The following is a 19,822-nucleotide window of genomic DNA, read 5'->3' as shown; positions in this document are numbered from 1 at the left end:
TTTGAGTCTGATAAAAGCTAAATGTGAATTTTCGCATTTTTTCTCCCATTGAATCGATTCCAGTGAGAAATGGAAAAGAAAGACATATGGTTGACGCTCACTGAAGTAGCGGACGTCCTACACCCTTCAGTGTAATTTCCTGTGCCTGGAATTCACTGATAAAGCATGTTGCGCCCAGTCTTCTTCGTGAAAAAAGGTTGAATTGCAGTTTTGCCATTCTATCGGTGAAAATACTATTTATACGGTTACATAGAACGACTTCGGTGGGGCTTATGTTTTGCCAGAGATGGTTGTAGCGACCGATCACGGAAATAGTTTTGACAGATGTGGGTTTTGAAGCGGCGTGACGTAAGCAGCCTACCGAAGTTTGCCTTTGACGTCTAATATAGCCGTCTGCCTGGTAATATCGCGCCAGGAGCTGACTCTACGGATGATTCCAGCTTGGGCAAGTCAGTGTTCTTTGCCTTCAATATTTTTGAGCAGTGCAGGTATTTGAATACTACAGCGTTAATATAAAGAGTAACCTAATAATTTACTTTTTCTTTCCAACCAAAATTTGCCACCTTTTATAATACGTTTGTTGGACTCGAAGGCCATGTTCGAAAAGGAAAAGGGGCTCCGATTAATAAAAGCGTTTATTTTTGGCAAGGTTTAATTGCTTAGGTTAATACCGAGGATAATGTTCAGTTGTATTTGCACGACTTCATAACGGCGTCAATGGGGATTTGCAATAGTTATTTTTCATTCCAAAATATCCCGAGTGACATAGGACATTTTAAATGATCAGTATACAAAAGATCCCGACATCAAATACATGGCTAGGAGAGAAATGAGGACACACATAGGACATCCCCCAGTGAGCTTGAGTGTCTATTGATTCTATTGGGGTTAGATAATTGCTCCGTTAGATGACTGTTCCGTCAGGCAAACGTGTTATTATCGATATCATAGTTATTTATACTAGCCACTGCTTAAGGTCTTATTGAAAACTGTGAAATTCAATGATAAACGCAAGGTCCTGTTTCACACGTCTGATCTGCTCAGCATCGAATAGGACCCATGAAATATGTTGTTATTAATTCTTCGAATTATTTCTTACAATAGAATTAACCATAACGGACTTTGTACGAATGGAAGAGATCCCATCATATGTGGACTTCATAGCCGAATAGACGACTATGTCTTCCTTAATTGCTATACAGGACTAAATGTAGCCTATTCTCCTCTCAGAAACTATGGATATTCAATCATCAAGTCAGGATATTAAAGGCATAAAGTTCGACCACGGACAATATATTATGGATTTTGCTCATATATATACAAACACACACCAGTGGGTACATCTAGTAGGACGCAAAAAATACAGTCACGTGTGGCCTTCTGTAACCGAAGTTACGAGGACAACTTCACAATATCGAGAAGAAAGAAATAGACCGATTTCTGTGAATCAACTTAAGCACGAACCCAGCGCGGAAATTTACAGTGGCCATGCCTTTCATTTATGTGTCTTGCCACGGAAATACGTGTCACTTCAACTCTTTTTAAATATTTACCTCCTCTTCGAAAACGAGCTCTCTCGGGACCAGTCGTTATGAATGGCCTGATATAGCAAACCATCGTAAACAAGGTACCTCAGGACCCACGCGTGCTAGTCACTATTATTATTAATAAGCCTTATTTTACCTAAGAGAGCATACTCCAGCGCGAGCAAAAAAAAGGTCTCCGTTTCTTTTTCAGACACTCCCATGACTTTAGAACCTCAAGCTGGCTGTTCATTTTGAACAGCGTTTTCCTCCTTTATCATTTCCGGATCCTAATTAATCGTCGTAGACTTTTCAATGATTGGCAATCGTTCTCCAATCAAAAAAGGCAACGTTTTTTGCCTTTGACCATGTGTTAGCAACCGTATCTAAACTTTTGAAATTCCCGATGTGGGTACAAATGATCTGCCACGATCAGTGTTTTTCATTCGTGCTGACCCATTGCAATCAATTTACTGAAATTGTTTGGTCGCCCGATTACTCACAGTTACTTCATAGCTCTGCCTTAGCGCTTCAAGAACACTCGTTCAATTTTTAGGCAACATTGCGGTCGGCATGTCCTAGTCGTGGAGTTTCGCTACACTCAAACACAGAGACAGTGTGATAACTGCAGCTAGTTCGTGACGACTAATGTCCTTAAAATCAAGGTAGATATAACCCAATCGTGCTCAAGGTTTTATCACAATGCGCAGCTCAGACTATAATCCACTTGAAAGACCAATGAAATTAGAAATACAATATAAATTGACATCTTCTAGAAATGTTTCTTAAAGGAACACTCGAAACTATTCGAGTCGATGGTAAAAACAAGCATTTCTAACTAACTCATCCAATTCATGTAGATTTTGAGAAAGGAAATACCCTTTGCTTTTAAACTGTCAATGCCGAGTCAAAATATCTAATTTTACTTTTAATTTCAAGCTTAGATTTGGGTCGGCCTATGGGTTTCTTATGTTTTCGTAAACCCGACATTTATTCGTGAACTGGAGCGTACGCAAAGAAACAACCACAGCCTCGGCTAAATCTTCTGACAGACTTCGTCGGCACAGATAGAGCCAACTATCAAAGTGTTGACTATATTTAACTGTCTACGGACTCCATGAAGTGTTTAAAGCTTGCTGTACATATATTGGTAAATGCATGAAAACGAAAACAATTGATTTCTTGTCCACCTCACACTTCTTCAAATATCGAACAGTCTCGGCATTTTTCTTTTTTTGAGCTATGCGAGGTACTATTCCGGTATGGACGGACGGTCCATAGATCCACGATAGTAGTAAACTGCTGAAACTTGTTGAAAAAGGTGCGGCGAGGGGGGGGGGGGTAGCAGCATGAAGCAGTACAACGGTAGCTGACCTAAAAGTAGAATGATTTGAATGTTCGGCCGCTGCCAGTACAATACTTTCGCCGCTTAATATTGCTGGTTTGAACGGAGACATATTCGCAGAGGACGGTGCATAGCCCTATACAACTTTTGCTTTCTTTGAACAACAATAATAATACTGGTCGTGCTGGTACTGATAAATCATCACTATAAATTTTGTACCATCTTTACGACTAATGAGCAGACGATACACGTAAATTTCTCTCCACTGGCCAAATGACTGACCACTAACGATGGGTGTAGGTTATACCACGTCTCGTCGATCCCTTCGTATTTTTAATATCTGCCCGTATCTGTACATGTGAAAGATACGCCTCGTCTCTAAATGCGTACATTACACATGAACTGTTTCTGAGAGATCTCCCACGCTATGGGCGGGCGAGGCACACATTTCCCTGAGTTGTTCCCAACAAAACCAATGACGCCTCTGAACGACCAGAAGGAAAGTGGTGTCGGCGGCGGGTCTGACTCATCATTTCGTTGCTATCACACGTTGCTCACGAGGCGTTTCTCCTCTCCTAGGTTGTAAGCTTCTCCGGCGCTCCAACGCGAGCCCTCCAGTCCCCTCTCAGACACAGGGCCGGTGGATGCAGTGCTTTAGGGCCCGCCATGGTGGTCGTATTGGTTTTCATCGTAAAACTGTACATTAAAAGACGCAGTGTTGACTAGGTTTGATATACCTATTCTACTAACTAAACATGGCGATTCGTTGAAATTTGTGCTTTAAGGAAGGCTTTCAAGTGACAATTAGAAGGAAGGCTTTCGTAGTGTGCAGCTCTGAAGGTTTTGTTCATCGCTTTAGAGGTAGATAAGTGAACGTTGCTATCGCTTAAGTATATAGTGTTTTATAGATTTTATTGAAACGGAAGTAAACGTAAGTATGCGTTTTGCTTCGTTTTAATACAGGAAACACTTGTCATAAACTTTCTAATTTTTTTTTGAGTTTTTTTGAACGTTTTCAAGATCGAGTTTGCACCGCCGCCAACTTTAAAATCTTCCTTGACAAACTTTCTTTTGTTCTTCGCAGTTTATTGAGTGATCTGACGTGACTGACAATGTTCAATTCATTCCAATATGACCAAATGACGAGCCTTAAAACATTAGTTGAGCATGTGGTAAGATCAACAATAATCGATATTTTAATTATTTATTTATTAGCTTATGACGTTGAGTTGTAACTAAAAAAATACGAAAGGATCATACGCTAATAAAATACAAACCAACTCTTGTTATTCATATATACTAGCATGCATTTTAGCGCATGGCATTTTAGGCCATGGCCTAGTAGACCTTGTACATAATGTCGTTCAGCATCGGAAGTTGTTTCTTATTGTATGACCAACAGCTGTGCCTTTGTTAAAAGAAAATACTGTCATACGCTTTTGGAAATTACTATATTCCACTTGTTTCTTCTCTTTTGCTTGTTTTTAACTTTTTGATATAATACATGTACGTTTTTTTTTTATTTTTTTGTGATTATTTACTATTGTAATTCTGATTCGGTATATTTAATTCTACCTCTATTTGGTATTTCCTTAGGACAAACAATGAGCGCAGTCTGGCATTTTGTTCCAGCAATTTCTAAGAACTAACCAGCTTTTATTTAGGAGCTAATTCTCGATAAAAATCACGTACTTCGTCTCTTTAGCTAGTATTTCATTTGATTTTGGCATTCCACGTGTCCCCTACCCATTCAGATTTAGCTTGAAAAATAGGTCCTTTAAGGTGCGTTTTCGTGAATTGCCTACATATTGTGCTTGCCGCTACCACCACTACCAAACAGACGGGCCTGTTCGGATCAGCTGGACCGGCAAGTTCGTTAAGTTACAATGGCAGGCAAGTCCAGTGCTTCAATCACCTCGGCTACGACAGCCGAAGATGCTACAGTTTTCGATAACGCGAGGGTTGTCGAAGCCAGTACCGGCGACGGCCGTAGGAGTAATAAAGCTTCTGACGATAGTGACAAGAACCGTTACCCTGCGGCGGCGACTACAGCCGTGGCTGCTGCTGACTCGGCTGATACCACCGTAACACAAGCCGCTACTGCCGCTGTCGTCGTCAATACTACTACAACAATTGGCTGTGTTGAATGCGTTACCGGGGAGACGAACCCAACCCTTGAGGTAGAGAGTAGCTGTTATGCTCCTGTTATTACTCCTGATACCCCTCGTAAAGCGGCCGCTAGCCCGGCTCTGACTTTCGCGGACACTGACGAGGGCGAAAGCTTCAGCCACAACCATCGCCCGCATCGGTCAGTCGATGCCGGGCCGACCGACGATCGGGGGTTGCCTTTAGAGAGAGAGGTGGTAGTGAAGGCCGACTGCGATATTGCCAGGACCAATTGCCGTACCAACAGTAAGCCTGCCGCGACAATAGCAGGGACAGAGCCCGATCGTGGTTCTCGCGGAGCGACTAGGGAGCTGGATGGCGCAGACGCTTCCCACAGTGAACAAACAGAGGCCACTGGAATAGTTTCAATTGAGGCTACTACGACTAACAGTTGCTATACAGCTGCTAGAGAGCAACGGCAAGAAGAGCTACCGGTCCGGGAAAAAGCCTCTGTGTGGGAGGAGCACCCGAAAGTTTGTCAGCAGGTGAGAAATACCTCAGGAAACATAGCCATAGATCAAAGGAAAAACGGCTTCTAAAAGCAAGCGATCAAATAAACTAGATAATTACTCGACTAGTTAACTTAGTTGTGCCACATTAGGTAACATATATGGTAGCTGTACCCGATTCGAGGTACCCGATGTAAGCGCACCGCCGTATCGACAGCCGTTTTATCAGCGTCCGCTCGCCTGCTAGAATCAAAAATCTCTTGAGCCAGGTAAGTCGCACTATACGCGATCGTAATGTAATTCACCGTAACCGAATTACCCTCACGAAGAACACACAAAATCCATCTTCCAGCATCGGCGATGGTGCCAACTCGATATTTATGCCCATGCTTGCGAATTTGCCTTCCGTACCTTGTCCAAATCAAATAAAATATATGAAAAAAGACCATTATCAAGAGGTAATACGCTTCGCATGTACAGCGGATTAATCAAATAGAACTCTTACTTAACAATACAAAGCAAGATTATCTGTCCTTGGCGAAAGGAAGGCCCCGCCAGCTCTAAGCTTGTTTCTATCTCGCTGAGATTACAGATTCGCGTAGTGTCACACTTCGGTATGGCGAGACTGGCGAAGTGATTATGGTCTGGGTGAAGTATTTTGATCAGAAGAATCATAATCGTATTTCTCTGCCTCTTATTCATTGTGTTAATGGTGTGATTCCTGTTCATTGTGAGAGTCCGATACGCTAATAATCGGACGGATCCGCCGCTCTTGTCGGGTGCGTTTGGCGTGTCGTCATGATCCAATTACTGATTTTAGCTGGATCGTACCCCTGCCGTGTTCTATTCCATAGTTGCTCGTCATCTGGCGGTCGTATGCGCTTCGCAGATAAGTTACTTTATGTGTGGATGTTTTATTTACGAGTCGTGTAGTTCATATCCTTGGTTTAAAGCTATTATTAAAAGGCAACACCCTCATAACTGTGAGTCTGGTTCATGCAAAAGCGGTTTTCCAGGAAGCAGACAAAGTTAAGCTATTAAGATGTAACAGTCTCTTAGGTGCGATATTTTGAGAAAATATTAGATCCCTGTGACAAAAGTGTCATAGACGTGGTGACAGGGCCAATGCAGGGCTAGAGTTGGCCGGGGAGCAGACTTTCAAACGATCGCATATGGACAGCGATTTTTTTTTACCTGAGCATTGGTCTGGTAAAGCGACAAGGGCTTCAGCGGGATTCCGTGTAGGGTTAAATTGATGGGTTTTTCTTTACAAATGGATTAGAATTCTTCTCGTTCTGGGATTTTTTTACGCATTTATCGTTGCGGTCTAGTTAACATGGAAAAGCTTTCATCGCTAACGATAACGCCACGAGTACTCACGAAGGTATTTTCGCTAGAACACCTCTGTTTTTTTACGTGTAGCGTGTCACGTCTTTTTAACCAAATTATGTACAAGCTATCCCCTTGCAATGAAGGCCGATTTTAAGCGTGTTTCTGGCAGGGATCTTGGTGATAGTTACACTTGGCCGTGAGATTTATAGTGCAAATAATTGAAATCTACCACTGAATTTCAGCGGGGTGTCCAACTAAGAAAAGGACGGCTGCGACTCTACGACCCAGCCCACTATGTAGATAGAAAATCAAGTTTTATTGATTGTATCCTAATTATAAAATTCTGTCACCTACAACCGAGCTTTCGACAAATATGTTAGGTACTTCGCAAGCTAATACCACCATCAAGTGCTCGGATTCGGGTTTGAAAAACAGTCGCAAGGACAACTAATCTTCTCCATGTTTTATTTATTCGACAATGGGTGTCGAATCTGCCTGTGACCTAAGACCTGTGCACTTCCATCCATGTTTGTCCTGCCCCTTAAATTCGAATAAGGCCTGACTAAGTAATTCGACACTATCTACCGGCCATTGCTTGCTCCACGTCTTGGCTGCGTATCGATCCCTCACGTGGCTGTTGGTCGTGGTCGGGGTAGATAGAGCGAGAGGAATGCCGCTGTGGCTACCTGCCTGTAACAGCTTTTAGGGTAGCTGGATATTAATCATCGTTACATCGGCTATTATTTGTCGACTTGGCAACCTTTGCTACAGACTCCGCCGCGCTTGACAGACAAAGAGACATTCGTTTGTCTGCTATGCTACTGTAGACGTGCGCTGAGATCCATGCAGCCAAACGTAGAGTCGCCTTGAGAACAGATTTCATCGGGTCAGTCCCTCCGTATCACTAAAACAAGGCATAACAGTTTTGCTACAGTGAATACAGTATTAGCATAGGTTTATTAGATATTGTAGCAGCAATGGTTACACCCCCCACCTTCACCCCCGTTCATCAATGATGAACAGGTGGGGTACCCGTAACAGCCAGTTAGTGTACGGAGAGACCATACGAGAAAGACCGTCAATGTTGTTGATGGTGGAGAAAACATGAGATATTGCATTTTTCCTCACTGTCTAGTTCGTGCCATTCTGACTAGTCCACTTACGTCAAGTGTTCATCTCGTATTTGTTGCGCCTTGCGGATCATGATAGATGATAAATTTTGATAACTGAAGTTTTAGTCGTGTCATTCATTGATATTTTTATACATGCCTTCAAGGTTTTCAGCAGATTAAGTCTTACTTAATAGAAAAAGCTTCTAAAAAGATTCTAAAAGGCCATCGTTTTGGTATCGTGATCAGTATATTGCCACGAAACACTATTCATACCAGCCGCAGTTCACCGATTCTTCTCTACTCTCCATCAACCGTGTAGCTCGTTCGCCGCAGCCGACGCTTAGGTCTACCTCAGAGGAGTCGATTCGTATCGTCAGTTAAAAGGGACGACGTGTTTTTATCTGTCCCAAAATCCCTTACAGACGAAACACTTTATCAGCAAGTTTTCGCGAGTTCCGACATTTTACATTTGGTCATACTAATGTTATAGATAATAAAAACTTCAAAAATATCTACCCACTTAGACAAGACGTCGTTTGTTGTCAGTTGTTTTTAACAATATATCTATCTTAATAAGTGGTGGCAAAGATTTCCACCTGTTGCTTTGTTTGTCCACTCACCGATGTACAAAGAAAACCATGATTCGATTTATGACTACGTCTTCAACTTCAAAGTATAAGCGTTTTCAACATCCTAGAAGACGATATTGCAAAGTCTAGGAAACTTAGTTCCAGCCTTCTTTCCCCTGAAAGGACATCCTTTTTCCCTAATACAGAAGAAGCCAAATGTTCACTCTGGATACCTAAGGACATTCCATATTATCCATTTGGCTGTCATTGTGCCTAATATAGAAACTATATGACCTTTCAAAATAGCTTCAGAAAAACCCTGATATAGGTAATGTGCTTCCGGCGGCATCTTATGCTTTGTTTCTACGAGCAACGCGCATATTAGGCTTCAGGTTCATTTAATGTTTCGAAGACCTATAGGCAGAGTACAAAGAGTCCGCATATACTTAGATAATCTGTTTTACCTGCAGTATGAATTGCACGACTCGGCTGAATGACATTACGGTTGACGCGGAACTGAGCAGTCGTTCGGACCATTTTTCACTTTTCCATTCTGTGAAATCCAGTCAACAATACCTTTCATATTTCCATAATAATATTATGAATGTGGCGTTGTTTTATTTATGATTTACGACGATTATTATAAATCTAGAAATGATCAGAAACGTAAACAGTTCCGTCTAGCTGCGAGCGCTAAACGCAATACCCATAACGCCATTAAGATGTCTGTGTACCTCTGAAGTAGAATCATACTGGCCAGATCGCTGAGGTATTTCCTTTGCCTAGCTTTTTTGTCTTTGTGTGTTTCTTTGTATGTGTTTCTATTGGTGCCATCTTGTAGGATGTCCGAGGAGGAATCTGGTGACGATGACTCGCAGGTTTCGGATAGCCAACTGGTATGTGTCCTTGATGCCAAAAACCGACTTATTTTTCCTGCTTTTCTCCCTTACCATTGCCTGTTATATAAATTCCTGTACATTAGAGGTCCTAACATTAGATAGATGTATAGCCAGTCGAGCAAAAACGGCCTTTTACTTCTAAAAGCATTGTTACTACAGTGACATTAACAGGGCTTGCTTAGCATAGCTTACCAATTCTACATGTTTTTTTAACACATCTAATTTGAGTTCGTAGCTGCAGGAAACAAAGTTGTCCGTACATTACTTCTATTAGGTGAATTTATATCCGCCTGCATTGAAGATTTATCAAATAATAGTCCTCAGAAAGTAAATGACTCATCAGCATTTGTTTAAATGAACAGTAACTACATTTTTCATCGTAGTAGAGGATTCTACAAAAAAAAAAGTCAGAAAGAAGATGGTATATCCTGTAAACGCCAATCTTTAGACAGTGTTTTATCAAAACGGTGTCTGTATGAGAAAAACGGCTTTTCCAGCTCTCAAATATATTCAAACTTCTCTACTTAGCCCTATTTATCTGGTTAGCTCTTGATTTTAACAGCTATTATTTATCAAGATGCTGGTGGCGAGTTTGCTCAGACATAGTACCAATTAATACTCGTACGAAATATATACGTTTAAGTTAGACCACACTCAATGCCTAACTTTTTCTATAAATTCCAAATTGTATAAGTTTTGAGAAAAGGCACACCTCTATTTGAATCGTATTATTCAAGAAAATCATGTTTGTATTCAGCTAGACTGAATGCAGTGTTGAAGTGGTGCGCAATGGGAACACCTTATATCTTTGATCTGGCTACGATTCTATATTGAAACGGAATTTCGGTCTAGCTTTGTCAAATCTATGTCATGACAAAATTTCTGCATAAGTTTACATATAAACAATGCACATATCCAAAACAACTCAAACTGATTCGGGAGCGGCAACGGTTAATTGCCTTCCCAAGTTATTCAATCTATGATTATTGCAACTTTAATTTCGGACAAGTAGCAAGACCTCTCTTTATAGACGTTTAGCCGCCATCGTTTATCAAGATGTTAACTTAGCTTCCGTCCTTACGAGACAAACCTAACTTCCGAAAGCTTCCGTCACCGTTTCACAGTTTTTAACGCAGCGTATTCACCGGCGTACGAACAGGTTCTGGTCAATGAAGCCATTGCCTGTAACAACTTGTTATTGGAATCAATACGCTTTCGGATATCCTGTGGTGTTGATTAGTTGAAAATGGCGGGGCGGAACTTTGTGTGCTGTGTTTACCCCTGACATTCAAGAATGAGAAACACAGAAAACAAAATGATTAGATAGATAAACGGAAGTCGCTTCCCTAGAAAACAATTAAACGAACCCGTGTCCAGTTGTTAATGGGCAAGGTGTGCATGACCCATTCGAACGCTACTATCAGTACATTACGAGCACAGCACATATCCGTTCAGATGGGCATTTCATCGTGTCGTATATTGAGCTCAACTGATTTGGGGTCATCAGTATGCCCAGCTGGCTGTTCTTCTTGCCGACCGACCGCGCATGGATCCTAGACGGCTATCGTGAGTGAGACTGCTCGGTGGAATGAGGGAATCTGTAGCTCTATTATGGGAATCAAACTTTTTGGCAATTTGGCCCCATTAGAGAAAATTTAACTTGTATAAAATGTTTTCAAAATTAGATTAAATATGGCTGACGACTACCTTAACGAAAAGAAAAATCTTACGATCTATCTAGAATTGATCGGAGAGAAATCATCGAGTTGATGTGTTTAGACTTCAGGCTGCGGTGCAAACTGTGAATTATTTAAGTAAATTCAAAAAGCTGTAACATTATTTTTACTTGCGTGCTACAAAACGTACATTTCTGTAAAGACAGGTAATCGTTCGCACTATTTTTCATACAAGTTCTATGCATATACTCAGAAATGATACTAGTTAGCAGTGCTTCCAACATTTCAACGATGTGTTGCAATGGTACTTATTAAAGCGTTCACTTGAGTATAGATAATGCCATTGAGCACATTCTCTATGGCTTGTACGATGTTATGTATTAGCTTTTTCCCCATCTTTTTTCTATCTTGCGCGTTTGTAAGATTGTGCTCGCTTGAACCCCCTGTACAACTACTGAAAGGCAACCTTGAAAAGACACTTTTCCGAACCGTTAGATTATCACTGGACGTCTATTTTCCTGTTTCCAGAAGCAGTTAAATTGTTTTTAATATAAATAGATCGTGATGGCTAGGATAGAATATAACAAATTTAACGATACTACATGAATCACTCTTTCAAATGACGGATATGTAGCTCGAAAAAGCAAGGGACGGATTTTCACTTTTTATATAATGAATAAGCATTGGAAGATACCTACGTTAGCATACATAGGCGCACTCGTTTGTACTACAGAACCTTTTTGCTACTAGATCAATGTTTCTATCTACGGAATAGATGGGCAGTTTTTGAACCTTAAGGCGACGCAGTTCTCGTTATCAATGGTGAATCACTGATGATCATATTGAATGAACTAGAAGGGCTTAACCACCTAATGAAAATGGCTTCCTTCTATGGAATAAACACAACGGGATCGTTTAATTAAATCAAAGCGACTACAGATCACCCTTGCGTATTGTCGAACTAAAACGTTGTTATTTATCGATGAACAGGGACGATCACAGAATAAACAAGTATAGCCTATACTAAATGTTACGTATCGGATAAATGGGACCAAGAAAAGAGGCCAGAGATTTCTGACAAAATCACCTCACTCTTCGGATACAACCGTTCAACACATTTAATTCCACTATATTCAAGCTTACACATTAACTTCTGTTCTGGATGACGCCTTTAAGCAATTGCTAGTGACTTTATCGTCCGAATCATTCTACTTCATCGAAGATGTACAAATTGACACTGCTAATAAAGACGAAATAAGGATACTTGGAAAGAGTACGTAATATTCTCTAATGGCTATCTTTGGAAGTCGAACGGATCTAAAGTAAGCCAATGTCAGTGCCAAGGGCGGGCCTATCAACTGCCCTTGAAATTATTTTGGAGACCAGAAAAAACGCTTTCAGTGAAGTCACGACAACTGGTTATCTATGACTAAAGGGTGTCTTAGAATCTGTTTGGATATAACATTTACCTATGTGTTGTCCTTAAGTACTCACTAACTTTCTTTTTTAGCTTCAGGAATGGCGAGAGCGTTACGAAGATCTTGAACGCGATCTTTTAAAGCTTCAGGAGGGTAAACAAATCGTAAGACACGATACTACATTGAGTTCAACGCAACAAACAGCTGTAAGCAAGTATTTGATATTTTTTATTATTATTATTATTAGACATTTATATAAATTATAAGACACGCGAAATGTTATGAGAATGCTTGCCTAAGAATCTATTGTAAAAAGTAGTGTTGATCCTGATTAATAAAGAAGATCGTGAGCGTAAGCTAGTTTTGAGGATTAATCGCTAATAAAATATTCCATAAAATACACCAAAGTTATTTAATCCTTAATTTGTGTCGTACTCGGCGCGCTTCAGACATACGATGTGGAGACAAGCTCAACAGTTACGGTGGTCACATACAATACTTCAACAGAGGACCTCGAAGAAACGAGAGAGGTAAAACATTGTTAGACGTCATTTTTTTTTACAAATTTTCTTCACTGTAGCGTCTTCGAGGAGATTCGGGGTCTTTGCCTTTAGACGACTATGCAAGACACCCTAATCCCGAGAAAATTGCTCGTTACATTTAACAAAAAGCTTTTTTCGTCGTCTTTTTTTATCGATGTTTATAGGCATTTTTGTAGTTGTTTGTTGGAGCCTATATTACGACTCGTCATTTATATGTATAAATAGAAAAAAACACGTTCCCGATACAGCGCCGCGCTATTACTTCCGCTAAAATTCGCCTTTGTCTAAATGCGACGAATTTCCATTCAGAATAATAGTAACCAATTAGAGCTTAACGAAATAGCGTACGTATGTTATTGGGGAATTATTCTTATGCTAGATATTGTATGCTTCATGCATGATCTGTGTAAACTGTATTAAAATTTACTACAATAGATAATTCATTGTAACCAATGTCCTTATTAAAAAACAGGCACAAAAACTACAAAAACACATTACCAACACCGTCTACTTTTCATCACACTTCTACCGTCTACATTTCACAAGTAGTAGAGTTTTATGATATCGAAAATCAATTCATCCTAATCGGCCAAAATTAAATCGGTCAGAAACGGTACATGCTTAGTATCTGTGATTAGAGGAGGAAAAAAAACAATTTACATGGTATAATAAACATGTATTTTATGTCCACAGGAGATTTTTCAGGCCGTAATCCTATCGTGGATAATGGGAAGAACTCGTGTCGTTCTTTTGTGTTTTCATAGCTGCACATGGTTCTGAGCTTCGATACATTACCAACTTCAACAAAAACGTCTCATATGCTCCGAGCTAGCGCTATGGCGCTTTGAAGGGTTCCGTTGTCCTCCAATACAACAAACGCGATTATGTCTGACATAAAGTGGGAGGTCAGAGTCAAAGCTCTTACATTAGACATTGTTGTTTGATCGTAGGTAATACAAAGTGACACGGATAACATCAATCGACTTCTTCGACGGCAGGTTCGCCTATTGGCTCAGACAAACTTTTCACTTGGCCGGAAAGTCGATCGACTGACGAAAAGCCTTACCACCAGGGACAACACCCAAGATCGATTCCGATCTTTCGTCGCCAGCGAAAAGAAGACAGTATGTATCGGACTCACGATATACTGACGGACAACACACATATAGATGGATTGGCTTCATTCAGAAAGCACTTTGTTCATCGATTATGCCGAATAGAAGTCTTATTCAGATGATCTTGAACGATGAAGCTTGGCTTGTACTATTAGATCGATTCTTATGACGTCTAGCTGAAAGTACCCTTGATCCCTAGTAGAGATTCTGTTCGAACATTTACCCAGGCTCACATTATTGGGCAAACACATTGATCAACAGTACAAGCTCATGGGCAAGAGGACACTGGACAGTGTTTCGTACATTCGACCGCGCTGCCAGAGAAACGTGAAATTTCCGTAAAACGAAACGTATTCGACTGATCTCTGATAGCCTAGCTAGAAGAGGTTAGAACGAGAAACGTGTAGCGAGTTTTTCTAACTGTACACCTATGTAACGTTCAATGAAAAGGTTTTGTATATTGGTCCGTATACATCGCTGCGCAATGTATTAAAATCGTTGTGTCCGCTACTCTTCAATAAAAGGGCTTCATAAAACTATGGAGCCCTTTTATTGAAGAGTAGCGGAAGAGTTATTCGATAATAGTGCATCTTATCACGGAGCGCTAAACAATTGTTGCATCGTCAGTAAAGCCGATCTACACATTTCTTAACGGCACAGACTACTTGAAGAATCATGTTTTGACTGTTCTATATTCTCTATTGATTGCCTGCTACGCTAAGATAGTACCCCCGCAATTTTTAATGACAGTTCCTCTCTAATATTAATACCCGTATTTTTCATTTGCTATTCTATGAACAGCTCGTGGATCTCTCGAATTTAGTATCATCTTTCAAAAAGGACTACTCTCGATTACGGACCACAGTGAGCCTGTTTCTATCAGAGTACCGCAACGAGCTTTCTGAGCAGAAGTCGAACCTCAATTTGCAGATGGCGGAAGCAGCGAATCTATCCAGGGTAACCGATCTGGTCGCAACCGCAGTAGGTAATGTTGTCGAAGAGGTCACAGAACTCAACGCGGATGAGACCTCGTTTGATCTCATTGATGTGCCGAAGATCATGGTGCACAGCGGCAGCATGACAGACGACGAGCTACAAAACAGGTCCATCAACCTTTACTTCAAAGGATTCGTTAATTCTGTATGCACAGTCGCTGGTAGTGACCGCAAAATTGCGACGCATTTGATATCTTAAAGTGATTAAATAGTTCCTGCGAAAAAGCGGAACGGGACTATGAACTGAAATGTATCCTATGGGAAGGCTTCACATGCTGCAAAAGCGTTTAACTTAGAGAAAATAGGCATTGTGTATGTTCCGTTTCGTTGAGCTGATGTCTATGTTATATATTAAAAAATAGCGCACTTCAGGGCGTTGAAAGATGATTTGACGGAGTTTATTGCACTTATTTGATTGTTGTCTTTTTTTTTTTGTTTGCTATTTGGTGCGTAGTGACCCCTTGCGGCTGACCTGCCAAGTGTTCACTCCCGAACAAGAACTGTCGGCGCTTTACGCCGCATTTGAAAGAGTTTTAGAAGTCATCGCGCTTCCTGCCAATCAACAACTGGTCTACGGACTCAGGTGAACTTTTTTTTATTATGATAGCAATTATTGACTGGTATACTATGTAGCTACGTATATGTAGTAGTGGTAGTAGTAGTAGTAGTAATTCGTCACTTAACTTAATATTATTATTCTTGTTTACTGGTGTCGTGACGGAAAACGTTATTATGAAAAGATATATGTGTCCACACAAACAACAACGAACCGAGTGCGTTTCATTCCCCGGCATCGACACGGGAATGGTAAGGGGTTTGTTTTTAGTTACGGGGCTAATTAGGATAGCGTCCATTTGGCAAACCTGCTTGTTTACGATATTATCAGTGGACTTACGAGCAGGATCGGCGCCTTCAGGTCCACCACGGTTTCTCTGGATAAACAAAAGGACTTCATCATTCCGTTGGACACCTCAGTACCCATTTAAAACTGAACCTGAAATTCCTTTAAGGTGAAAGCTTTGAAGTGAACGATGCACGATAAGCAAGCAATGTTTACAGCGAATCGAAAATGCATCTTTACGCATAGATGTCTTTTATTATTAGTATGTACATACATTTACAGAGGTATAGTGATACAGCAGTGCTCTCTTTCATTTTCTGAACGCATTCATTTTTACATTCCTTTTATTATCTAAACCTAACCTAATGGAAGCTCAGTGCAATCAAGAAGTTAACCCTTTGTCGTTTATTACCTACTAGCTTTCGACATAGCTTTACTTTTCAATATGGACTTAACTTATTATCGCAATGGGCATTTAATTCAGCCTACTTTCTTGTGCTTACAGATCGTTACTTTCATCAAATGGCTCTATCGAGAGCGTTGTCGCCCTTGTAAATGAGAACCTTCAATCTGTTCCGCGTAGTGGACTTCCATCAAGGTACGTACATGTACACAGTGATTTCTAGTTTAGCCCCTTGTGAACCGCATAGCCTTATGCTTACCGCGGACAGATATATGGATTAAGCAGTTTCAACTATTGCATAGTATTGCCACTAAAGGCCTCTACAATAGATATCATCTTGAAAATGCCAAGTTTGACTGGGACCCGAGAGAATGAGGTGTGACGACACGTGTCGTTTGTAAAAATAAATCTCTCGTTGCTCAGCAAAGTCTTCGGCAGGTAGGCGGAAGTTTTATCTTATCTGTTGATTAACTATTCAATATAGAAGAGAATCTTTCTTGTCATCTCTTGCTTTGGTTTCTCGCCAGTTCGTTCCCAATCATTCGCCTTTGGTTATTTAGTTCATCTTAATTTAACTACTGCGACCCCAAAAATTGCTTTCCGAAGCGTTATTTCCCTCCGTTATTTGTTAGGCTGTTTATCAATGTACTGATCTAAAGTGTGCCTAACACATCGACTTATTCCTGCCACCAAGTAGTATATATATATATATATATATATATATAAAAATTAAGGGAAGCCTATCTAGCTATGCTCTAACCATGTGTTGAATCACACACACACACACACACAGACACACTGCTACTACCAATTGCAATAAGTTACCGGAGCTAGTGTTTTTTGAAAATGATCCAACACTTCTGTTGGAGATCTACTACAATTTATTAAGTAATACTGTAATCTAACAGTTCACACGAATACCTCCAGGAGCCGCACTCCCATCGACCGTGACGACGATGAGCTCCCCGTTGATGCCATTATACAGTACGTATTATAAATACAAAATGCAGTTTATGCAGTATAATACTGGATCTTCAGAAAATTTAGTAATCTTATATTTATGCAACAGGCTCTAATTGATAGCTAGCGGCAGCTAAAGATTTTTATGGACAAGTTCTCTCCCTTTTTACGTTTTGACGTGGGCGATTTCGTTCAAATATGGATATGCTAAATAAAAAAAAAAAAAGTGATAAATACCGCGCGCAAACTTTGCTTCGAAACCATCAGACATCGGTGAGGTGCCCATACGGTTGCATAATTTTTCAGTTACCAACCCATTGTCTCATGAGGCTTTCAGTCTATTTTTGGAGAAATGTTGCTACTTTCAATCATCATCACCATCATCATCATCAAAGGCTTCTAGATTTTGGGCTCTTTCAATAAAGTTGTTGTATCGTTCCCGTAGTAAGCTCCAGTACGAGGCCAAGATCCGCGAGCTGGAGCAAGAGGTCGCTGCTATTGCCAACGAAAAACAGCGTCTGGCTAACGAGCTAAATAAAGCTATCCAATCGACGTCCCATGCCGCAGCACAAATAGCGCGCGAAAGGCCGACACGGATGGACTACGAGGTATGAAATCGACGCATCAAGTAGTCTTCGCCGCAATAGCTCCAATAGCTGCAAACTCTTCACAATGTCAACCACTCAAATGGTATTAAAAAATGTAAATGTTATAAAATCTACCATACTCAGTTGAAGGCCTGTCAGATGACATACACCTGACTTGGTTGTATTGATATACCCCAATTCGATCGGGATTTACCCATGCCGATCGTATCTACGTTCACTGAACAAAGCTACTCATCATTGTATACGCATATTTGCAGAATATATGCGGTATCTGCGGTAATTGAGCGAGCGAGCGAGCGAGCGTTCGAAATTGGCCAGAGTCAAATATTTCGTCCTTAGTACAGGCATATTTTATCTAATTCGACCAACAAGGGCGGACGGTGAATTTTGCGTTGGCCACGCGGCAAACGCGAATTCACTGACGTCTATTTATCTGACGTCTATTTATAGGCCTGCTGAAGCATGCGTTTCTTCACTACGCAATGGATTCTTTTATCACACAGTACTGCAATTGTTTACAACACGTACCATTCAAGTCTGCGACCTTTCTAGCATAGGCTTATCGCATATCTATTGGACAAACAAAAGCAGACAAGGCTCAATGTTTAGGTGCACATATATAAAGTGGAGGCCGTTTTATCCGACCCCATTAAAACCTTTAAGGCACTCAAAAGCCCTAGCAACTGCAAGTTCTATTTTTTCGGGTTGTAAGAAGAATTGTAATGAGGCTTTTGATTTCACCGTTCTGACTGAACCTTGAAACTCCGCGAGTTCCGGATAAATACTATTTAAAGGAACTTGTATCTTTACGCCCATTTCAATGGAGTCGAGTTAAATAGTATAGTCAATTCAGCTGATGTTAGACTCCGATTTCCCCATTTCATTATTATTAGTCTTGCCAAATTAGAATGATAAACTACCGTAGGATCGTGATAGTTATCTACAACGCTATTTTATAACCTTTAATTTCAAGAAATTGGATTTACAAAAGCGAGGTAGGCGCATCTGAAGTAACTTCTTTTTCATGCTGCGAACTACTAGGTAATTATTCTTTTTGTAAGATAAACTTATCCATTTTATTGTCACTCGAACCATACACAAAGCAACAGCCTACATACACTACGGAGAAGACTTTTTAGAGAGACCCGAAGTTAATGTGAAACATAGAATATTACAGTTGTCGTATATAAAATTAAATAAATATCCTAAGTATTCTCGAAACAGAGCTAATTATAAACCAATATGATAAAGATAGATTCAAAGTTATTGGGCTGAACAGATCTGCCCCCATTTCTATCTAAGGACGCCTAACTAGCCTTCGAGCAGACCCACACAGAGCCTGTCTCTTACATTGATGTGAGCTACCGTTTTGGTTGTCCACTTTCTGGATCGAGCTATAAATTTCAATGAAATAAATTAATATCAGCACATTTCAAAGCAGGCAATTCATCCGTTAAAAGAAACCACATCACATCGATATGACGAAGCTTCACGCCTGCAAGAGGACTCACGTACCCGTGAAGAAGTCGTTCTCGAGGTGACGCCAGCGGCTGGCGGAGGTACGTCGCGCATTGGGGTAGCTCGTGATGGAAATTATACCGGTTGTGATTCCGGAGTAAAGGAAATTTTCCACGTGCCACTGTGTAAGTAGTACTGCATATGGCCAATGGGGTGGGGGTTTTTTAGTGTTCTATTCATAATCACCGAGCGATCACTACAATGAATACCGGTAAATAATTAACCGTATTCTCAAATGTTCATAGCAAGCATTCAGTTGATAAATACGTACGTCAGACTCGTGTCTAAGAAGTAAGGAAAAGATCTTAATTTTCGATAAAAGCCCAAGAAAATGTACAACCTCCTTGCGGA

General features: G+C 40.5%; 1 protein-coding gene across 5 annotated transcripts in view; it reads left to right on the top strand.

Moving 5' to 3' along the window:
- The first annotated feature begins 4,738 nt into the window (after window positions 1-4,738).
- The window catches only part of LOC111254082 (uncharacterized), a 30,914-nt gene continuing 15,830 nt past the window's right edge, over window positions 4,739-19,822 (top strand). For 2 of the 5 annotated variants that reach the window (XR_015317330.1, XM_086975170.1), the window contains exons 1-10: window positions 4,740-5,519; window positions 12,582-12,695; window positions 12,939-13,019; window positions 13,982-14,155; window positions 14,948-15,249; window positions 15,596-15,724; window positions 16,488-16,580; window positions 17,313-17,369; window positions 17,791-17,953; window positions 19,392-19,596. Coding sequence is in view for 4 of the 5 variants with exons in the window: in XM_086975170.1 (XP_086831296.1) it covers window positions 4,755-5,519; window positions 12,582-12,695; window positions 12,939-13,019; window positions 13,982-14,155; window positions 14,948-15,249; window positions 15,596-15,724; window positions 16,488-16,580; window positions 17,313-17,369; window positions 17,791-17,953; window positions 19,392-19,596 (2,083 nt within the window). In the remaining variant the exon portion in view is untranslated. Of the gene's footprint in view, window positions 5,520-9,337; window positions 9,393-12,581; window positions 12,696-12,938; window positions 13,020-13,981; window positions 14,156-14,947; window positions 15,250-15,595; window positions 15,725-16,487; window positions 16,581-17,312; window positions 17,370-17,790; window positions 17,954-19,391; window positions 19,597-19,822 lie in introns of all 5 variants that reach the window. The other 3 variants (XM_086975172.1, XM_086975171.1, XM_022814575.2) reach the window with 3 other exon arrangements.

The sequence above is a fragment of the Varroa destructor genome, unplaced genomic scaffold (genome assembly GCF_002443255.2).
Source record: "Varroa destructor unplaced genomic scaffold, Vdes_3.0 BEIS01000007.1, whole genome shotgun sequence".
NCBI classification, from domain to species: Eukaryota; Metazoa; Arthropoda; class Arachnida; order Mesostigmata; family Varroidae; genus Varroa; species Varroa destructor.
The sequence above is the reverse complement of the archived record's forward strand: the minus strand, read 5'-3'. Positions and strand labels throughout refer to the sequence as shown.